General features: G+C 38.4%; 1 protein-coding gene across 5 annotated transcripts in view; it reads left to right on the forward strand.

The window, feature by feature from the left end:
• The first annotated feature begins 294 nt into the window (after window positions 1–294).
• The window catches only part of PICK1 (protein interacting with PRKCA 1), a 63,660-nt gene continuing 47,937 nt past the window's right edge, over window positions 295–16,017 (forward strand). Inside the window, exons 1-2 of one of the 5 annotated variants that reach the window (XM_083136306.1) lie at window positions 295–438; window positions 7,731–7,906. In XM_083136306.1, coding sequence (XP_082992432.1) covers window positions 7,800–7,906 — 107 coding nt within the window. In that variant the 5' untranslated portion in view covers window positions 295–438; window positions 7,731–7,799. The other 4 variants (XM_083136304.1, XM_083136305.1, XM_083136307.1 and 1 more) reach the window with 4 other exon arrangements.

Consider the following 16,017-nt stretch of genomic DNA (forward strand, 5'->3'; position numbering starts at 1 on the left):
TGTAATATGGCGCTAACCCAGTGACTTTTCAACCTTCTAATCAGCACTTCAATCCAAAAATTTGGTAAAATTTAAATCCAACAAACCGTTGGCGAAATAGTAAATTGTGATATGTAATCCACAGATGTCACTATCCAAAATTAATTGTTAAATGTTGTACATCGCTTAAAATGGTTCATTTCGTTGATCATTTGATTTCCATCATTGCTGTGCTGTGTGCTGTTCTGCTACTTGTCATCTTTTCCGATGCCAGTTAATAACTCTGCTACGAGTACGACAGATTAGAGCTTTGGATGTATTATAAGCACCTGTCACAATTTGCAGACACGTATGCGAACGATATAATATTAGAAACGAATTTTTTTTTCGAAGGAGTTGATATTCAATATTTGATATGTTGGAATATGAAGATGACTATTTTATGGAAGAAGACAAAATGTAAGATATAGTCATGTTACAGTACAGGAGAACGTAAGCTATAGATGAAGTTCATTGTTTTGAATGTTTATCTCCAGACTATCATTACGGGGTATATTTGTTTAGAAATTATATTTGAGTAACCAGGGCCATTTTAAAAAAGAATATTTGGTAATTATGCGATAAGGCCCGAACACCACTCACTCGTTTATTTCGTTTTTGGCATTGATACTTACCTATTCTGCATTGCGGAAGATTCTTTAAGGTGAGGTTATGCCTTTTTCCATAAAATAGTGTCAACTTTTCATATTACGAGTCATTATTTGTCTTCCTTGTTCCGCTTGGGTAACAGACAATATGGCGTGCACTCGTCATGGATCGTCGTGCTTGTGTTTTGTCGATTTGGTGTGGGTATGCAGTATTTCAACCTTCTTCACCGAAAAATACCTACTTTCGTGTTCATTATGTCATCACAAACCATTGGCGGATATCCCCCAAAAAACATTCACGATAGCCCCAAAAATTATTCACGATAGCCCCACGAACCATTGACGGGTAGCCCCAAAAACCATTGACGGATAGCCCCACGGACCATTTCCGGCAAGGTTAGATTATGTTAGGTAAGGTAAGCATAGTTAAAAAAAAAATTGTAACAGAAAGGCACATTTGGAAACAGTGGCAAGACCGCGTGACTTTCGACGCTTGCGCCATCTGCAGGTACATAATGGAAACAATGGCATAATATTATCGCTTTACAGAAAATGCAAGTTCTGGAGCATTCTATGGTGAAGTTTTCAGTTTCCGCAAAATAAAATACCCCGAAGAACTTCGACAATGCTACAGAAACTGATTTCAGTAAGGAGTTTCTCCTGTAAATTTGAAGAAACCCGTTCGGGCGATATCGCATATTTACCGAATATTTTGCAAGGAAAATGAAACGTATTTAGATACGTCTTTATTGAAGAAGTTATCGTTGTTAAGTTATAGTTCCAACATGAGATGAGTTCCCACAACTAAAGTTAAAACTAAAGTCCCCTTTCTTATAAAAGAATAGTATTATATATTCAGAAAATATTGAAAATACCATACAAGATAAACTAAAATGTTCTTGTTGGTCCAAGTTATGATTGTGTAATTGTAAATTAGGAGCGAATGAAGAATATAGAGAATGTCTCCAATTTCTTTAATTTTTGGTATACTAACTAAATTTGGCCTTCTAATCACGAATCTGTTGTTAAAATGCAGGGGTCACATGTGGAAATAGGGGAAAAAGCTGATATAAGTGTATTTTTTTTACAGCTGTATCGCATTGTTTTAGGAACAAAATTTTTACTAAGCTTGCCTAACCTAACCTTACCGGAAATTGTTCGTGGGGCTATCCGTGAATGGTTTGTGAAGCACTAGCTTCCTCACGGATAATAAACCTTTTCGAGCAAGGCCTCATCTCCAGGAAGCTATCAACTCGCGGCAAGCCACGACACCTAGCGACCTGTTGAGTGAGATGAGTCAAGGCAAAATGGATAATAAACCTTTTCCTGCTCCCACAAAAATAGGCAATAGTTAGGCTGGAGAGTTCAATGAACTAACCGATCTCTAACTACGCACTGGTAATGATCAGGCTGGAAAGTTTGTACAAACTAACCGATCACTAATTTGAATCCATGCCTCACTAGCTTCGGTAATAGTTTACTATCCTTCGGACAGATTTCTTCATTTCTACAGAAGAAACTACTTACCGTAATAAGTTCCTGTAGTATTGTCTAACATCTGGAAGGTGTTTTGTGTGATGTTGGAATGTTTCATAGCGGAAATTCAACCACTGATGCATAGCCCCACGAACCATTCATACATAACCCCACGAACCATTTCCGGTAAGGTTAGGTTAGGTAGGGTCACAATAGGTTACAATAGTTAAAAATTGGTTTCGAAGAAATATGCGTAGCCCCACACACCATTCTCGCATAGCCCCACACACCATTCTCGCATAGCCCCACAAACCATTTGCGGAAACGTACGTTCTTCAGTTACAAAAAACGCTTTTTTTTAAAAAAAAATTGATAAAAAAAACGTGAATACATGTTAAAAAATGATCCGCGAAGCAGATAGGTAAGTAGAAATGTCAAAAATTGACGAAACTCAGAAGTTATAGGTGTCCGAAGGATAGTAAACATTTACCATCGCGGTAATGAAGAACGTAATTTTGCAACATACATTTTTTTCACGTAACCCTCAAATCTTAACTCCAGATACGTTAGCAGGACTGCATATTTAGTGAGTATAAGAAGTAGGAATGAAATTGGAGACATTCTCTGTATTCTTCATTTTTACCCTAAACTAAATTAATCACTGTACGGACATATTATTACTACTTTGGTATGGCCCCAACACCTCTCACTCGTTTATTTCGTGATTTTTAACATTTGTACTTACCTATTCTGCATTGCAAAGATTCTTCATGGTGGTATTTTGCTTTTTTAACGAAAATATTTTGAATTTTTGACATGAGGAGTAATTATTGTTCTTCCTTTTTTCGCTTGCAAAACACACAATATGGCGAGACAGCTTGACTAGCGTGGTAGATCATCAGTGGGTATGCAGTGTTTCCAACCTTCTCAACTGAAAAATCCCCACGAACCATGCACGCGTAGCCCTACAAACCATTCACGGATAGCCCCACGAACCATGCACGGATAGCCGGACCCTGTGGCCGAGTGGTTAGCACATCGTGCTGCGACGCCAAGGGTCCCGGGTTCGAATCCTGCTCGGGCTTGGTTGTTTGTGAATACCCATTCATCAATTTCATCATTTCATCACTCATCCCCATCTTCGCAAATTAGCCAAGAGGCACAAAACGCGAAGTAAAATAAACTAACTCAATCAATCAATCAATCATGCACGGATAGCGCCACAAACCATGCACGGATAGCCCCACGATCCATGCACAGATAGCCCCACGAACCATGCACAGATAGCCCCATGAACCATGCACGGATAGCCCCACAAACCATGCACGATAAGTTTAGGTTCGGCAAACATAGTTAAAATTGTCATATTTTTGCAAAACAATGGCTTGGTTGGAAACACTGACAGGGGGTTACCTCATCAAACATACGCAACATCTGGTTCACGTAGTGGAAGGAAATGAAAGCAACGGCAAAAATACATGAATTCCCAGTGAAACACATTCCACGATGAAAGAAAATACCTCCACGAACTTCTCAATGCTACAGAAACTTATTTCCGTAAGTAGTTTCTTCTGTAAAAATGAAGAAATCCATTGGGACCATATCGAAGTGTTACCGACGTATTTTTTACATGGTTCGATTTCTATTTGTATCTGTCAGCATATACTTCAGACATTAGTGATTACTTGCAGCATGTTTACTGGAGAATGTTCTTTCCGTTCCGTATATTCCGCTGTGATGGTTTTCGAGCAACCATTAATTTACTGTCATGTTGGATGCAGATGGCTGCTACCATCTACTTATGAGTGGGGTGCGAAGGTGCATTACGCTCGTAAATGCTTTGTTGTTAGCATAGGCAGGATTTTTTGCCTTAATCATATGCATTTGTTGTTAGGTTTGGTTGGTCTGGTTTAGTGCTCTTAGAATGAAAATAATGCCCCTAAAACAGCTCATCTCGCAATATCTGCACACTGAGTGCTGAACTTACAATCTTGCCACTGATGGTTGGAGACCTGGAGGGTACGTTATGTGCTTCTTCTTGGATATCCGTCATTTTCATCAAAACACCATTCATCCTTATCAACAGGAATAGTCTAAAGAGACAGATAAAGCAACATAAAATGAGAAAAAGATAAACATGTGTACTAGAAAGAAACTATAATTTCTCACTTATCACTATTATTATTTATTGTAGTTTACAGTTCTTATAAGTACATTTTAAATACAATTGTTGATGTAATGTTTTAAGAGATTACATGCTCCCTTCATCAGACATGACACTTTTCAGTGTCTAGGGTAGATATGGAGAGTAGTATGAATCATAACAATGTGGTTATGTGGGATACACATTTTCTGAAAAGGTCTTGTGCTTCGCCTGGGTGTGGATTTTTTGTTTAAAATTTTTGGTAACAGTTAGATATAGTGAAAACATATTTCTTCAAATTTACAGGAGAAATGACGGGAAAGTACTTACGGAATTGAGTTCCTGTGGACTTTTGGAAGCTGGGAATAGTGTTTTTTTTCCATTCGTGCAACTTATTCGGCCGGGAAATAATGTCATTTTCGACATTAATGTATCTCCGTTGCACGATAGCTTGTGCCACCATTACCGTCGACTACGTGAATCAAATGTTCCGTGCGTTCGAATATGTAACCCCCTGTCAGTGTAGTAACCATGCGGTAGTTTTACCAGATGACGTGTAAGCGGTTTTTTTCCCAATTTAATTTTCTATGTTTGCCTAACCTAACTGAACCTAACCTAACCTCAGCTAACGATAGACAACGTGAGTCAAGATTTGCTCGCTATATTGTGTGTAACGAAAGCGAATTAGCAAGGACCAATAAATACTTGTAATATGAAAAATGATGCTTTTTTTCAGTGAAAAAAACATAATCCCAAGTTGAAAAATGTTCCGCTGTGCATATAAGGTAAATACAAATGTAAATAATTCGGAAATAAGCGAGTTAAATGTGTTTTCACTATATCTAACTAAGCCCCGCGACAGGTTAACCTTGCAGCAACTTTTCGCATATATAGACCCAAACGTGCGCGCAGAAAATAGTTCCGCTGCAATACTGCGGATTTTCTCACTGTCTGTGATATGAACAGCTCAGCGGTTAAGGTGAGACTGGCACAGGGATGCTGAGTGCCGCTCTAGAGTGGATTGATACATTAAACCTGCTGCAAACTTAACCTGTCGCGGGGCTTAGTACCAAATTTTCTTCCTAAGACATATTTCTTTATTTGAACCTCCTGTTAGGTTAGGCAGTTAATTTCAGTAGCTCTCTCCAAATATAAACAGTGGGAAATTGCCATGGTAAATAGGTTAGGTGGTTAGATATAAAGGCTTTCTCTAAAATTAGTAATAATAACATCTTTAAGGTTCTGTGTGACTGATTTAACAGTAACGGTTCTAATTGTTTTATGATTTTTTTAAAAATTATCCTAGCAGGAACACTAAGAATCGTAGAATTTTGCCAGTCATCATCACACGAAATTTGAACCTTCCTTAAAGTAATGAGCACTGTTTGGATTTCGAAAAAGTTATTTATATTGAAAAAAACAACTTAAAAATTACCTTACGCAAGCATGCGCGCTTCCCATGGACAATGTATTGGGTTGGTGCGAATGAAACGTCTGGCCCAGGTGCGTCATTGCCAAAGGCCAAAAAAATCAAAACTACAATACCTGGTTAATCAAAATAGTCGCCGTCTGCAACCACACACTTTTGTCATCGCTCAGCTAACAATTAGATTCCATAGCGAAAGAAGTGTGGAGTCTGCGACGCAAAGATCTCCTCAACGGCATGTTGCACCGCCCGATCATCAGCGAAGGTCTTCCCTGTTAGGAAGTGATCGAGATGCCGGATGTGATGGTAGTCAATGGAAGAGAGGTCGGGAGAACATGCTGGATGAGGTAGGGTTTCATATTGCAACTCATGGAGAGCCTGCACCGTCCTTTGTGCGACATGTGGGCGAGCATGGTCTGTGGACCATTGCTGGATGCTTGTGGAGAAGTTTGTAGTGCATTTCATGGAGTTCAGCACTGTAACAATTTGCATTGATGGTTTCACCTCGCCTGAGAAAGACATGATGGATCACACCCACCATAGACCACCATACCAGCAACAACACCTTCCGTGGGTGGAGAGGTGGTTTCGGAAACCGCCCTGGACGTTGATCACGATCCAACCATTGTCCTGACCGTTTATGATTGTCATAGCAGATCCATTTTTCATCTGAAGTGACAATCCGATGCAGGAAACCATCCCAGTTATTCCTTACACTCAGAGAACTGCACACCTCCAGACGGCGAGTCTTGTTGACCGGTGTCAAATCATGTGGTACCATGTGGAGTCCAACTTTTTCACTTTACTGATCGCACGGAGCCGCCAAACGACAGTGGTAAGGTGTATGCCTAACTCGTCTGCAATGGCACGAACACTTTTCCGAGGGTCCGCTTCCACGGGGTTCCTGAGGAGCTCATCCGAACACGATGTTGGTCGATGGCCACTGAGTTCATTTTGCAATGCTGTGTCACCGGAACGAAATTTGACAAACCAACGGCGAATGGTGCGATCATTTATCATTCCTGGCCCAAATGCACTGTTAGTGTTTTTGCCGGCTTGCTCAGCATAATGTCCCAGTTTGAATTCGTAGAGACAAATCACTCGCAATTGTGTGTTCTCCATGGTGCACTTTCAGATGACCCTGTTCAGCAACACACTGCCTCCTGACTGTCTGGGTGCTCCAGCCTGTTTGCTGGACGTATACAGAGTTTATGATGTTAACCTGTGACCTCAGTCAATCCCTGTGTTGTGTTGTTGAGGTGAGTTTCCCACCAGACGTCAGAGCGGACATTTCATTCGCACCAACCCAATATTTTCTGTTGAGAAGCGACTGTAAGTATCTTAGACTAGTGGGAATTAATGTAAAAGTAAATCGGAACCTTAGTAGAATGCATTTAGGGACTTTATTTTAATGCTAAGAGGACCAAAACTGGCCTGCCTAACCTAACTACAAAAGCATATATTGAACAAAATCTTTAAGTAATCGCTAAAACTCCGCAGTATGTGTTAACAGAAGTACATCGAAATCGAACTATGTTAAAATTGCATCCGTAGCATGATGAAATCGCAATAAAACAAAAGGAACTTGGACCGATTTAACTTATGAATCAATAACAATAGGTGAAACTTTACGCTTTCTAAAAGCTTTGTTTTATTTTATGTTCCTTTCCTGCCACTTTTGACTAATCTTGCTAAAATCTTCATGTAGCATGTTAGTTACATATAAAATATTTATGAAACAATGAGTAGTTTTCAAAAATTCAAGGCAGAAAGTTGTATTTGTACCCAAAAATCAACTGCAAAAATGTTCTTACGAAAAATCTCCATCTTCTGCAGTAACAGTTGAAGAGTAATGTTTTAATGTGTGTGTGTAGTGGTTGATAAAGTATTTTTTTCTGTGTAGTGTTTCTTCTCATATGCTTTAATATTGTTTCACTGTGTTCTTAATGTGCTTGTCTTTTATTTGGCAATAGTTCTTGTAGATGTAGTTTACAACATATAACTTAAAAAAAGCTTTATTTATTTTATTTTGAATTAATTTTACTCTTTTTTGTTGCAGTGTGATCTAGAAATATTGTGTGAATTGTATTAAAATACCAGCTTTGTTATTAACAAAGAATCTGTTTTGATGTCACATACCTACCCCTACACTTATTCAAGACTTTTTAACAGGGAAGAATCATTTGAGTCATTAAGTGATCGTCATTTAGCGTCAAACATGATGGAAGATCGCATGTACGTTGCTTTTTTTATTTTCTTTTTAATTATTTTCTTATTTTGCGTTTTTACTGTTTATGTTTGCATTGTAGAACTCTAAACAATAACATGCATAAAATAAATTCTTATGTGATTTACAGTATGTAAGATTATGTAAGTTCACCATGTAAAGTGAGACTTTACTAAGCTTAAGATGTGCTTCTGTGGGGTATTGATTAGATAAATATATTGGTATGAATTTACAATACCGGAAGTATCTCTAATTGCTTTCAAATTCGGCATACTCACTAATTTTGGCCTCGTAATCACGAAACTGCAGTTAAAATTTGGCGGTCATGTCAAGAAATTGCAAAAGAAACTTGTCAATTACCGCTATGATTCTCCATACACTAACATGGGAACGATATGACGACGTCTTCCTTTCCGCACAACGGCCTTGCTAGCCACGTTGCTCAAGTGTTGTGCAGTAAGTGAGAGCGTTGATTTGCATGTGAGAAAATGGCATCTTCCGTAAAGGTGGAAAACATGTTTGCCCCATGAACCATTCATGGTAAGGTTAGGTTAGGCAAGCATAGTTAAAATTAAGGGTCATCATAAACATTTGAAACGGTAATCATTGCAAAAAATAGTTGTTTTCTTCATAAATCACAGCTGTTTACTCCATTCATGGACCCACTTTTTTGACTTATTTTGCAATTTCTAGACGCGATTGCCAAATTTTAACTGGAGATTCGTGATTACGAGGCCAAAATTAGTAAGTATGCCGAATTTGAAAGCAATTGAAGATACTTCCAGTATTGTAAGTTCGCTCCAAATATATTTTCATGTAGTAACTTTAGTAACTTGTTGATTTAATATTATGAATGTAAAACATTATTTTTTTCTCAGACCAAACATACACATCAGTGTACCAACTGCAAAACAGAATGTGTTAAATCAATCTTCTTTTCTAAGTGTTGACAGAGTGTGAGTATGAGCTACCCCCATAACCCCCCCCCCCCTTTTGCTTTCAGAAATCTCCTGCTGTGTATATAGAATACAAGTATTTTTTTCATGATAAATATTTGTCATGTATTCCCATCCATTACTTACCAATTGTATACAAACATAGCTACCATACTTAGGAATAAGTATGGAGAAGACTTGATGTATTTGCTTTTCAAATGACTGAAGTACGGCAATTGAACGTGGGAGTAGTAATAAAACTTTCGACATGCGCAAAATCACTCACGAGCTGATTGGAGAAAAATAGATGCAGTAATCAACGTGGGCACAAGCACTGCATGCGACAATATAGGAAGCTACCAGTTCCATACATTTCCAACATGCTACAGCATCATTCAGAGCAGAAATGCTGGGGGCCCGCTTTAAAGACAGGTCACATTTGGTACACTTCCTCTGAAACAATGCCAACTGCCTTTGTTGATGATGTACTGTTGATATAAACAAATGGAAAAGAAGGTTTATTTCGATTATTCTAGGTTCGATCGGAACCAGCAAAACCCCAAAATATCAGCATTGACCCAGAATGTTGACCCATTCTGGAGACATAGCACACAGTGTGATGGGACTTGACACACTGATCACGTGTATTCCAATGGCAATCTGTTTGCCATCACAGATTTTAATTTAAAAAAATAATGTTCTACTCTACCTCATTGTGCAACAGCCCTTTGCGGTCCGTGGATATCAATCAACATTTATTTTAGTTAATTGATGTGTCATCAGAGTAGGGATGGACGATATTGGAAATTTGATATCGCAATATATCGACAAAAAAATATTGTCATAGGTGATACATTACTATATATTTTCCATATCGTGATATCGGCGATATATCATCTCCACTATAAATGTCGCCAAATATCAGGACGATATATCACCAACATGATACCAAATATCATGATGATATATCGCCTACATCAGGGGTTCCCAAACATGGCACCCCTTACTGTTTCAAGATTTTGCCTTGGTGCCAAAGTCAGAATGGAGGCCTATGTAACACTTGCAACGACACTCAGTTTGTGTGGTTGGTTAGTTTGCTTGCATTAAGTTAAAAGTATTTCAAGTTCAGAAACATTTTATATGTAAAAAGATTTAAATAAGCATGTATTTGGAACAATCATATAATTTCATGGTGTCCCTGTAAGCCAGCCACGGCACACCAGGTAACCACTGGCCTACATGATATATATCACCGACACGATATATATCGTCAAAATGTCGTGACGATATATTGTCTAGTCGATATCGCCTGGACAATATTTCTTCAATATTGCAATATATTGTCTGGACAATATATCACCCAACACTAGTGATCAGTTCATTATGTCTCATTGCTATTATTTTCTGGCTTCAAAGTCCAGAGTCCACTTCTGTTGCTTTCAGCCAAACCCAGGTGTCCTCATGAGCTTCCACTGGGGATCAAACCCAGGACCACTTGCACGAAAGGTGAGAGCACTAACCACCTAAACTGGAGCTCAAAAGATTATTTGGAGCTAAGGATTGATAATGCGAGTCAGAATTATGTTGGGTGTAAGAACTGGATGTATCCGTAGATAGGAGATACAGTTGCAACAGAATACACCTAACTTGCTCCTCACTGCCCTCCACAAAGAATAACCAATTGAAGTTTACAAACCAAGTGACACCACCAGGTGATACCAGTCTCCAAGCAAAAACGGGATGCATTAGAAAAGCCACAGTGTTATCTATTCCTGAGACACGTACCTCAAGCCAATAAAGGTAGTGCATCTTCATAATGAATAAATTTGGAATGAAGCTCTGCAGAAATCCTGACAACTGCTTTTGCTTGCATGCTTTCCTACCATATATGCCAGTATAACGATTCTTAATTGTATACGTTGCTTCGTAAGGTACATATTTCTTTAAATGAAATTACAGTATGAGACAGGCTATCAGTATTTATTATTCCAGCCATTTATACATTAAAAAGAGTAAGTATGCTTTTAGTTTATGTTGCTAATGAATGTTAAACATTCCTATTTTTAGGGGAAGTTACCATTTTTGGTAGTTGCAGGTACCATTTAGAATGTGCTTGTGATTTAGAATATTAACTGTCCAAGCCATTTCTCACATAAATAACCCTTTGTGCACCTGAGATATAGGTTGGGTATTCTTGAGCATTATTTTGGCAGCTTCCATGAAAGTAGTTAGTGCAGGGTGGGTGCTATGAATCCCACATAGGACATCAGCATTTCACTGTTTTTGTTTCTTAAGCTATTTCATCAGTTCAACATTCATCCTCATCATTGTGATTAACCTAGAGAGTTACAGCTCAACCAAGGTGAGAAGAATCCCAGCGTACTTGCAAATTAAAGTGGAAAGTAATGTGTTTCCACCACTCGCTTTCCCTGTGCTTGTCCTCGAGTGGCATACGTATAACATCTATTTCTTATTCGTTGTCAAAAACTTGAACAATGATAAATATTTTGTGTCTAATTTCTCTGTGAACGTTTTTCCCCTTCGGGATGATACAACCATTTGGCACTGAATAAAAGCGAGGATGTGTTGGAAGAAGAGCATATATTTTGGCAGTGCAAGGCCAGCATTACATGACGAACAGCTGATTGCATCGCTCATGCTCCCACTTCTTGCATAGGGTTGTATATTTGATGATAGTACTGAAGTCATTGGGTGGTTGACCACCAAAGTTTCTAAGTTTGAGTCCAAGCATGGTCCTAAATTCCCAAAATGTGAGACCCCCCAACCTCCAGTTGGGTGCCAATTGATGTAAAAAAATACACACAATGTATGTGATCTGAGCAACATTTCCTGGCCGTGCCCCCACACATTTATATTTTTCCCTGGAATGTAGGCATCCCTGCCAAACCTTCTCTATGTCTCTCAAAGGGTGTGATCACTTTAATGTTTTTTTTTCTTTTATGCAGAAGGTCATGCAAGAGTCAAAGAATCACAAAATTCATATTCATTGCAGAAACATAACATTATAACAAGATTATGTTAACAGAGTACAAGTCACAACTTAAGTGTTGCCTAACAATTGCTAGGCAAGTACTTAACATTGTAACCGATGGTTCCTTCACTTACTATCCCAAAACAGTTTCTCACTCAAGCCCGATTTTCAGCTGATTTATCACTCACTACCCAGTGTAAAACTAAAAAAATAGTGGGTGTTAATTTCAGAATCCACAAACCGTGCACACACAGAGAATTTTGTATACCGGTACTTTCGGATCCGGATCCGTTTTGCCATCCCACATGCGCTTCTTTGGAAAGTAAGAATGTGCTTATAACATATTGTTACCTGCTAATATACATATATATATATATATATAGTATACATACACACATATATACGTATATAGTGTGTGTGCACGCGTGCGCGATTTGTAATTAATTAATGCACTTACAAGGGAGGTCTAAGTCTCCCCCTCCGATTTCCATGAAACTTGCAGGGCCCAAATGAAGAAATACGTGTTTTTTTGTTTCGGCAAAAAATTTGTTCTAGGGGGCAATCTCCTCTCAAATGTCAAGATGAGGACAAATTGAAGTGGGGATCTGACCCCTGTGTTCCCCTCCGATTTCCATGAAACGTGGCAGGTGTATAGTAGGGATGGCCAGATCCGGATCCTAGCGGATTCGAAATCCAGATCCAGAACTTTTTTATTTTAATTTGTAGAACTGTAACTGTAGAACAATTGTATAATTTTTGTATAACATTTCTATCTTGTTATATGTGTTAAAGGTTTCATCCTGGAATGGAATGTCTCACATTTATGTGTGTTTTCATTTCCAATACATTCGAATGAATACATATTCGTTTCAATGGCATTTACAAAATCACCTCTAACATGTGCGCACGAGTGTGTTAGCCGATGCATAGCAAAGTATTTTAGGAACAACACTTGAAAAACATTCTTGTAGGACTAACCAAAAATTTCTTTGTAATCGAAGATCATAATACGTACCTTTTAAGGTGTGGTAATATTATAATGGGATTGAGATACGAAACTCTCGGATCCATATCCGGATTTTCTAATCCGGAACTCTCGGATCCAGATCCAGATCCAAAACTTTCAGACCCGGATCCGGATACAGATCCGGAACTTTTGGATCCAGATACAGAATCGGAACTTTTGGATCCAGATCCAGATCCGTAACTTTTGGATCCGGATGGATCCGCATTTTTCGGATCCGGATCCGTTTGGCCATCCCTAGAATCTACCATAGTCTTTTCAAAAAGAAGAGAATTTGGGAGGGGGGGGGGAGTCGGGACCCCCTGGATACACCCTTGGTAATCAACATTCATCGTGATTAGCCCAAATAACGTAAAATACTCTTTAATTGTGAGATGCAACGTCTGGAGAATTTGCTATTTTTGCCAATGCAAGAATGGGTCAAAGGTGGCTTAGTTAATTTTCTGGACATTTATGTTTTGTATTCATTTATCCAATTTACGGGTACTATGAATAATGTTATAACGTAAGGCAGTTAAGGCTGGCTAGACCCTTGGAGACAATACTGAGAATGAACCAGACCTCAGAACAGAGACTGTTGGATTCATTCAAGACTTAGTATAAAGCTTGGAAAAATTTTCGTGAACGAAAATTTAATTTATTATGTGAATGTATCAGTACCAATCACAAACCCAAAGTCCCGGCAGTGCCTGAAAAGGGGAATGGACTTCATTTTTACCAAGAAATGAAAAGGTTTTCAATTTGCTTCATGCTTTTTCTCTAAATACTAGCGCACATGTGTCTTTAGCATGACATTATGGGCTGTTCTATACTAAGCAGAACACTGTGGTGGATCCAGAAGTTACAGTTAGGAGGTTATTTTCAGTTGGGTACCTCACCTCACAACCTACACTTGCACAGTTTTATATAAACAACTACTACTGGGCCTCCCTGATGGCATAGTGGTAGGGGTGAATTGTGGATTGAACTCCCCCCAATCTTCTCCTCTTGTAGCTTCCTTGCCTTGTAATCAAGGCGTTCCTGGTTCCACCCCACTTTAAACTGTAGGTCCAATCCCGAATTAGCCTTTCTGTGCATAAAGTGAACTTGAAACAAAATTACAATTCAATAAACAACTGCTGCAGACAGGAACCAAGCCGACTTCCATGATCTACAGATTAGCCTATTCTTTTGCAAAAATAGGAGCCCAGGGCTGGAATAGATGGTTGTTATTTTATGTCGTTATCACAATTCCTCCCATTGCTATGGTGAACTGAACGATCAGATATGAGGCTGAATAAGAGAATACAAAAACCTATTCTCTCAAGGAGTCTCGGGTTAGATCCCCTTTTGAGGCATATTGCACAATGGTTCAGATCCAAATTTCAATTAGCTGGCCCCCGCGGCAGAGTAGTTAGCACATTGCACTATGATGCCAGGGGTCCCGGGTTCAAATCCTGTCCTGGGCATGGATGTTTCTGAGTGTCCATTCATCATATCATCACATCCCCATCTTCGCAAATTAGCCAAAAGTGGCACAAGAAGCGAAGTTAAAAAAAAAAAATCAGTCAATCAACCAAATTTAAATTGTAGGTCCAGTTGTGATTATCATGAGCATAAAGTGAATTAAAAAATCTAACTTTAAAAAATATTCTTGAGCCCTTTAAACTTGGTGATAAAATGTATTTAAACAATATTAGGCATAATAATATATCCAAAATCTTGCCACTTCCGAGGTGCACCTTTCGCTCTCCCCGTGGATCTGCACCTGACAAAACGAGGTATCATTTGCGACTCCACTATTATTAGTTTCCAAGATAAAAGTAGTACATAATTTCAAATTTATAGTACTGAAAACAGGCTCAGAATTGAGGCTTATACTTTATACTCCGAACATAACAGTGCGACGTCTAAGGGTTTAATTCAATTTCACAATTCAAAGACAAGGTGTCTGTGTTTGGTCATAAGAATTAGACATGAACATCGATAACTTACAGCGAACATGTTTATGACCTCACAAGGACTGTCGAAGGATGAATTGCTCCTACTTGTTCCATGAAGGAACCACCTGATGTGTTGCCACTATAACTTCCCAGCCTTGCACAGCCCTTAACCCCAAGAAAATTGCTGTATTTGAAGCAAACAAAAAGTACTGCAAGTCTAAGAAACAAAGTCTGCAGTGTGTGGAAACAATTACAAAGTTTTGAATACAAGGTTCTGTAGATCCCCTCCCTCTCCTAATACAGGCTATGCTACTTGCATTATTTTTAATATGTAAACTTTCGCACTTCAAGCAGCCCCAGTAAAACTGGGAATGAAAAGGATGAAAAACCTACGGAGGATAAGAAAGAAGATGATGAGTTGATAGATATGTAAGTAATAGTATAAATCCTCACAGAATATACACATTAATATTTTAATCACCAGTTCATTTTTTTTTTAAATAAAGATGCTGCTGTACAAACTCTGTAGTCACACACTAGCACAACATTTGAGATATCAGTTGGTATTTTCATACTGTTTGCTTACATTGTCAGTAGAACACGATCATAGGACTGAAGTGCTTCTAGGTTTTGTTCTTATTTTTTATTGCATTTTCTGGTTATTCTGTAAACGTTTCATGTATGTAAACCACTATTTTTCAGTTTCTTCAGGCTACAAAGTTAATGTGTGCTTGTGTATGTGTGTGTGTGTGTGTATGTTTCGTTAGGTTTTTTTAAAGAACTCACTACCACTTGATACTTACTGAATGAGTTTGGACGATTTTTTAAAGCACTCACCACCACTTGATACTTACTGAATGAGTTTGGATGATTTTTTATAAACTCACTACCACTCGATACTGAATGAGTTTGGTGATTTTTTTAAAGAACTCGCTACCACTCGATACTGAATGAGTTTGGTGATTTTTTAAAGAACTCACTACCACTCGATACTGAATGAGTTTGGTGATTTTTTAAAGAATTCTCTACCACTCGATACTGAATGAGTGTGGTGATTTTTTAAAGAAGTCACTACCACTCGATACTGAATGAGTTTGGTGATTTTTTAAAAACTCACTACCAATTGATACTGAATGAGTTTGGTGATTTTTTAAAGTACTCACTACCACTCGATACTGAATGAGTTTGGTGATTTTTAAAGAACTCACTACCACTCGATACTGAATGAGTTTGGTGATTTTTTAAA

Source organism: Lepisma saccharinum, chromosome 15 (genome assembly GCF_977018435.1).
Source record: "Lepisma saccharinum chromosome 15, izLepSacc3.1, whole genome shotgun sequence".
In the NCBI taxonomy this organism is placed as follows: Eukaryota; Metazoa; Arthropoda; class Insecta; order Zygentoma; family Lepismatidae; genus Lepisma; species Lepisma saccharinum.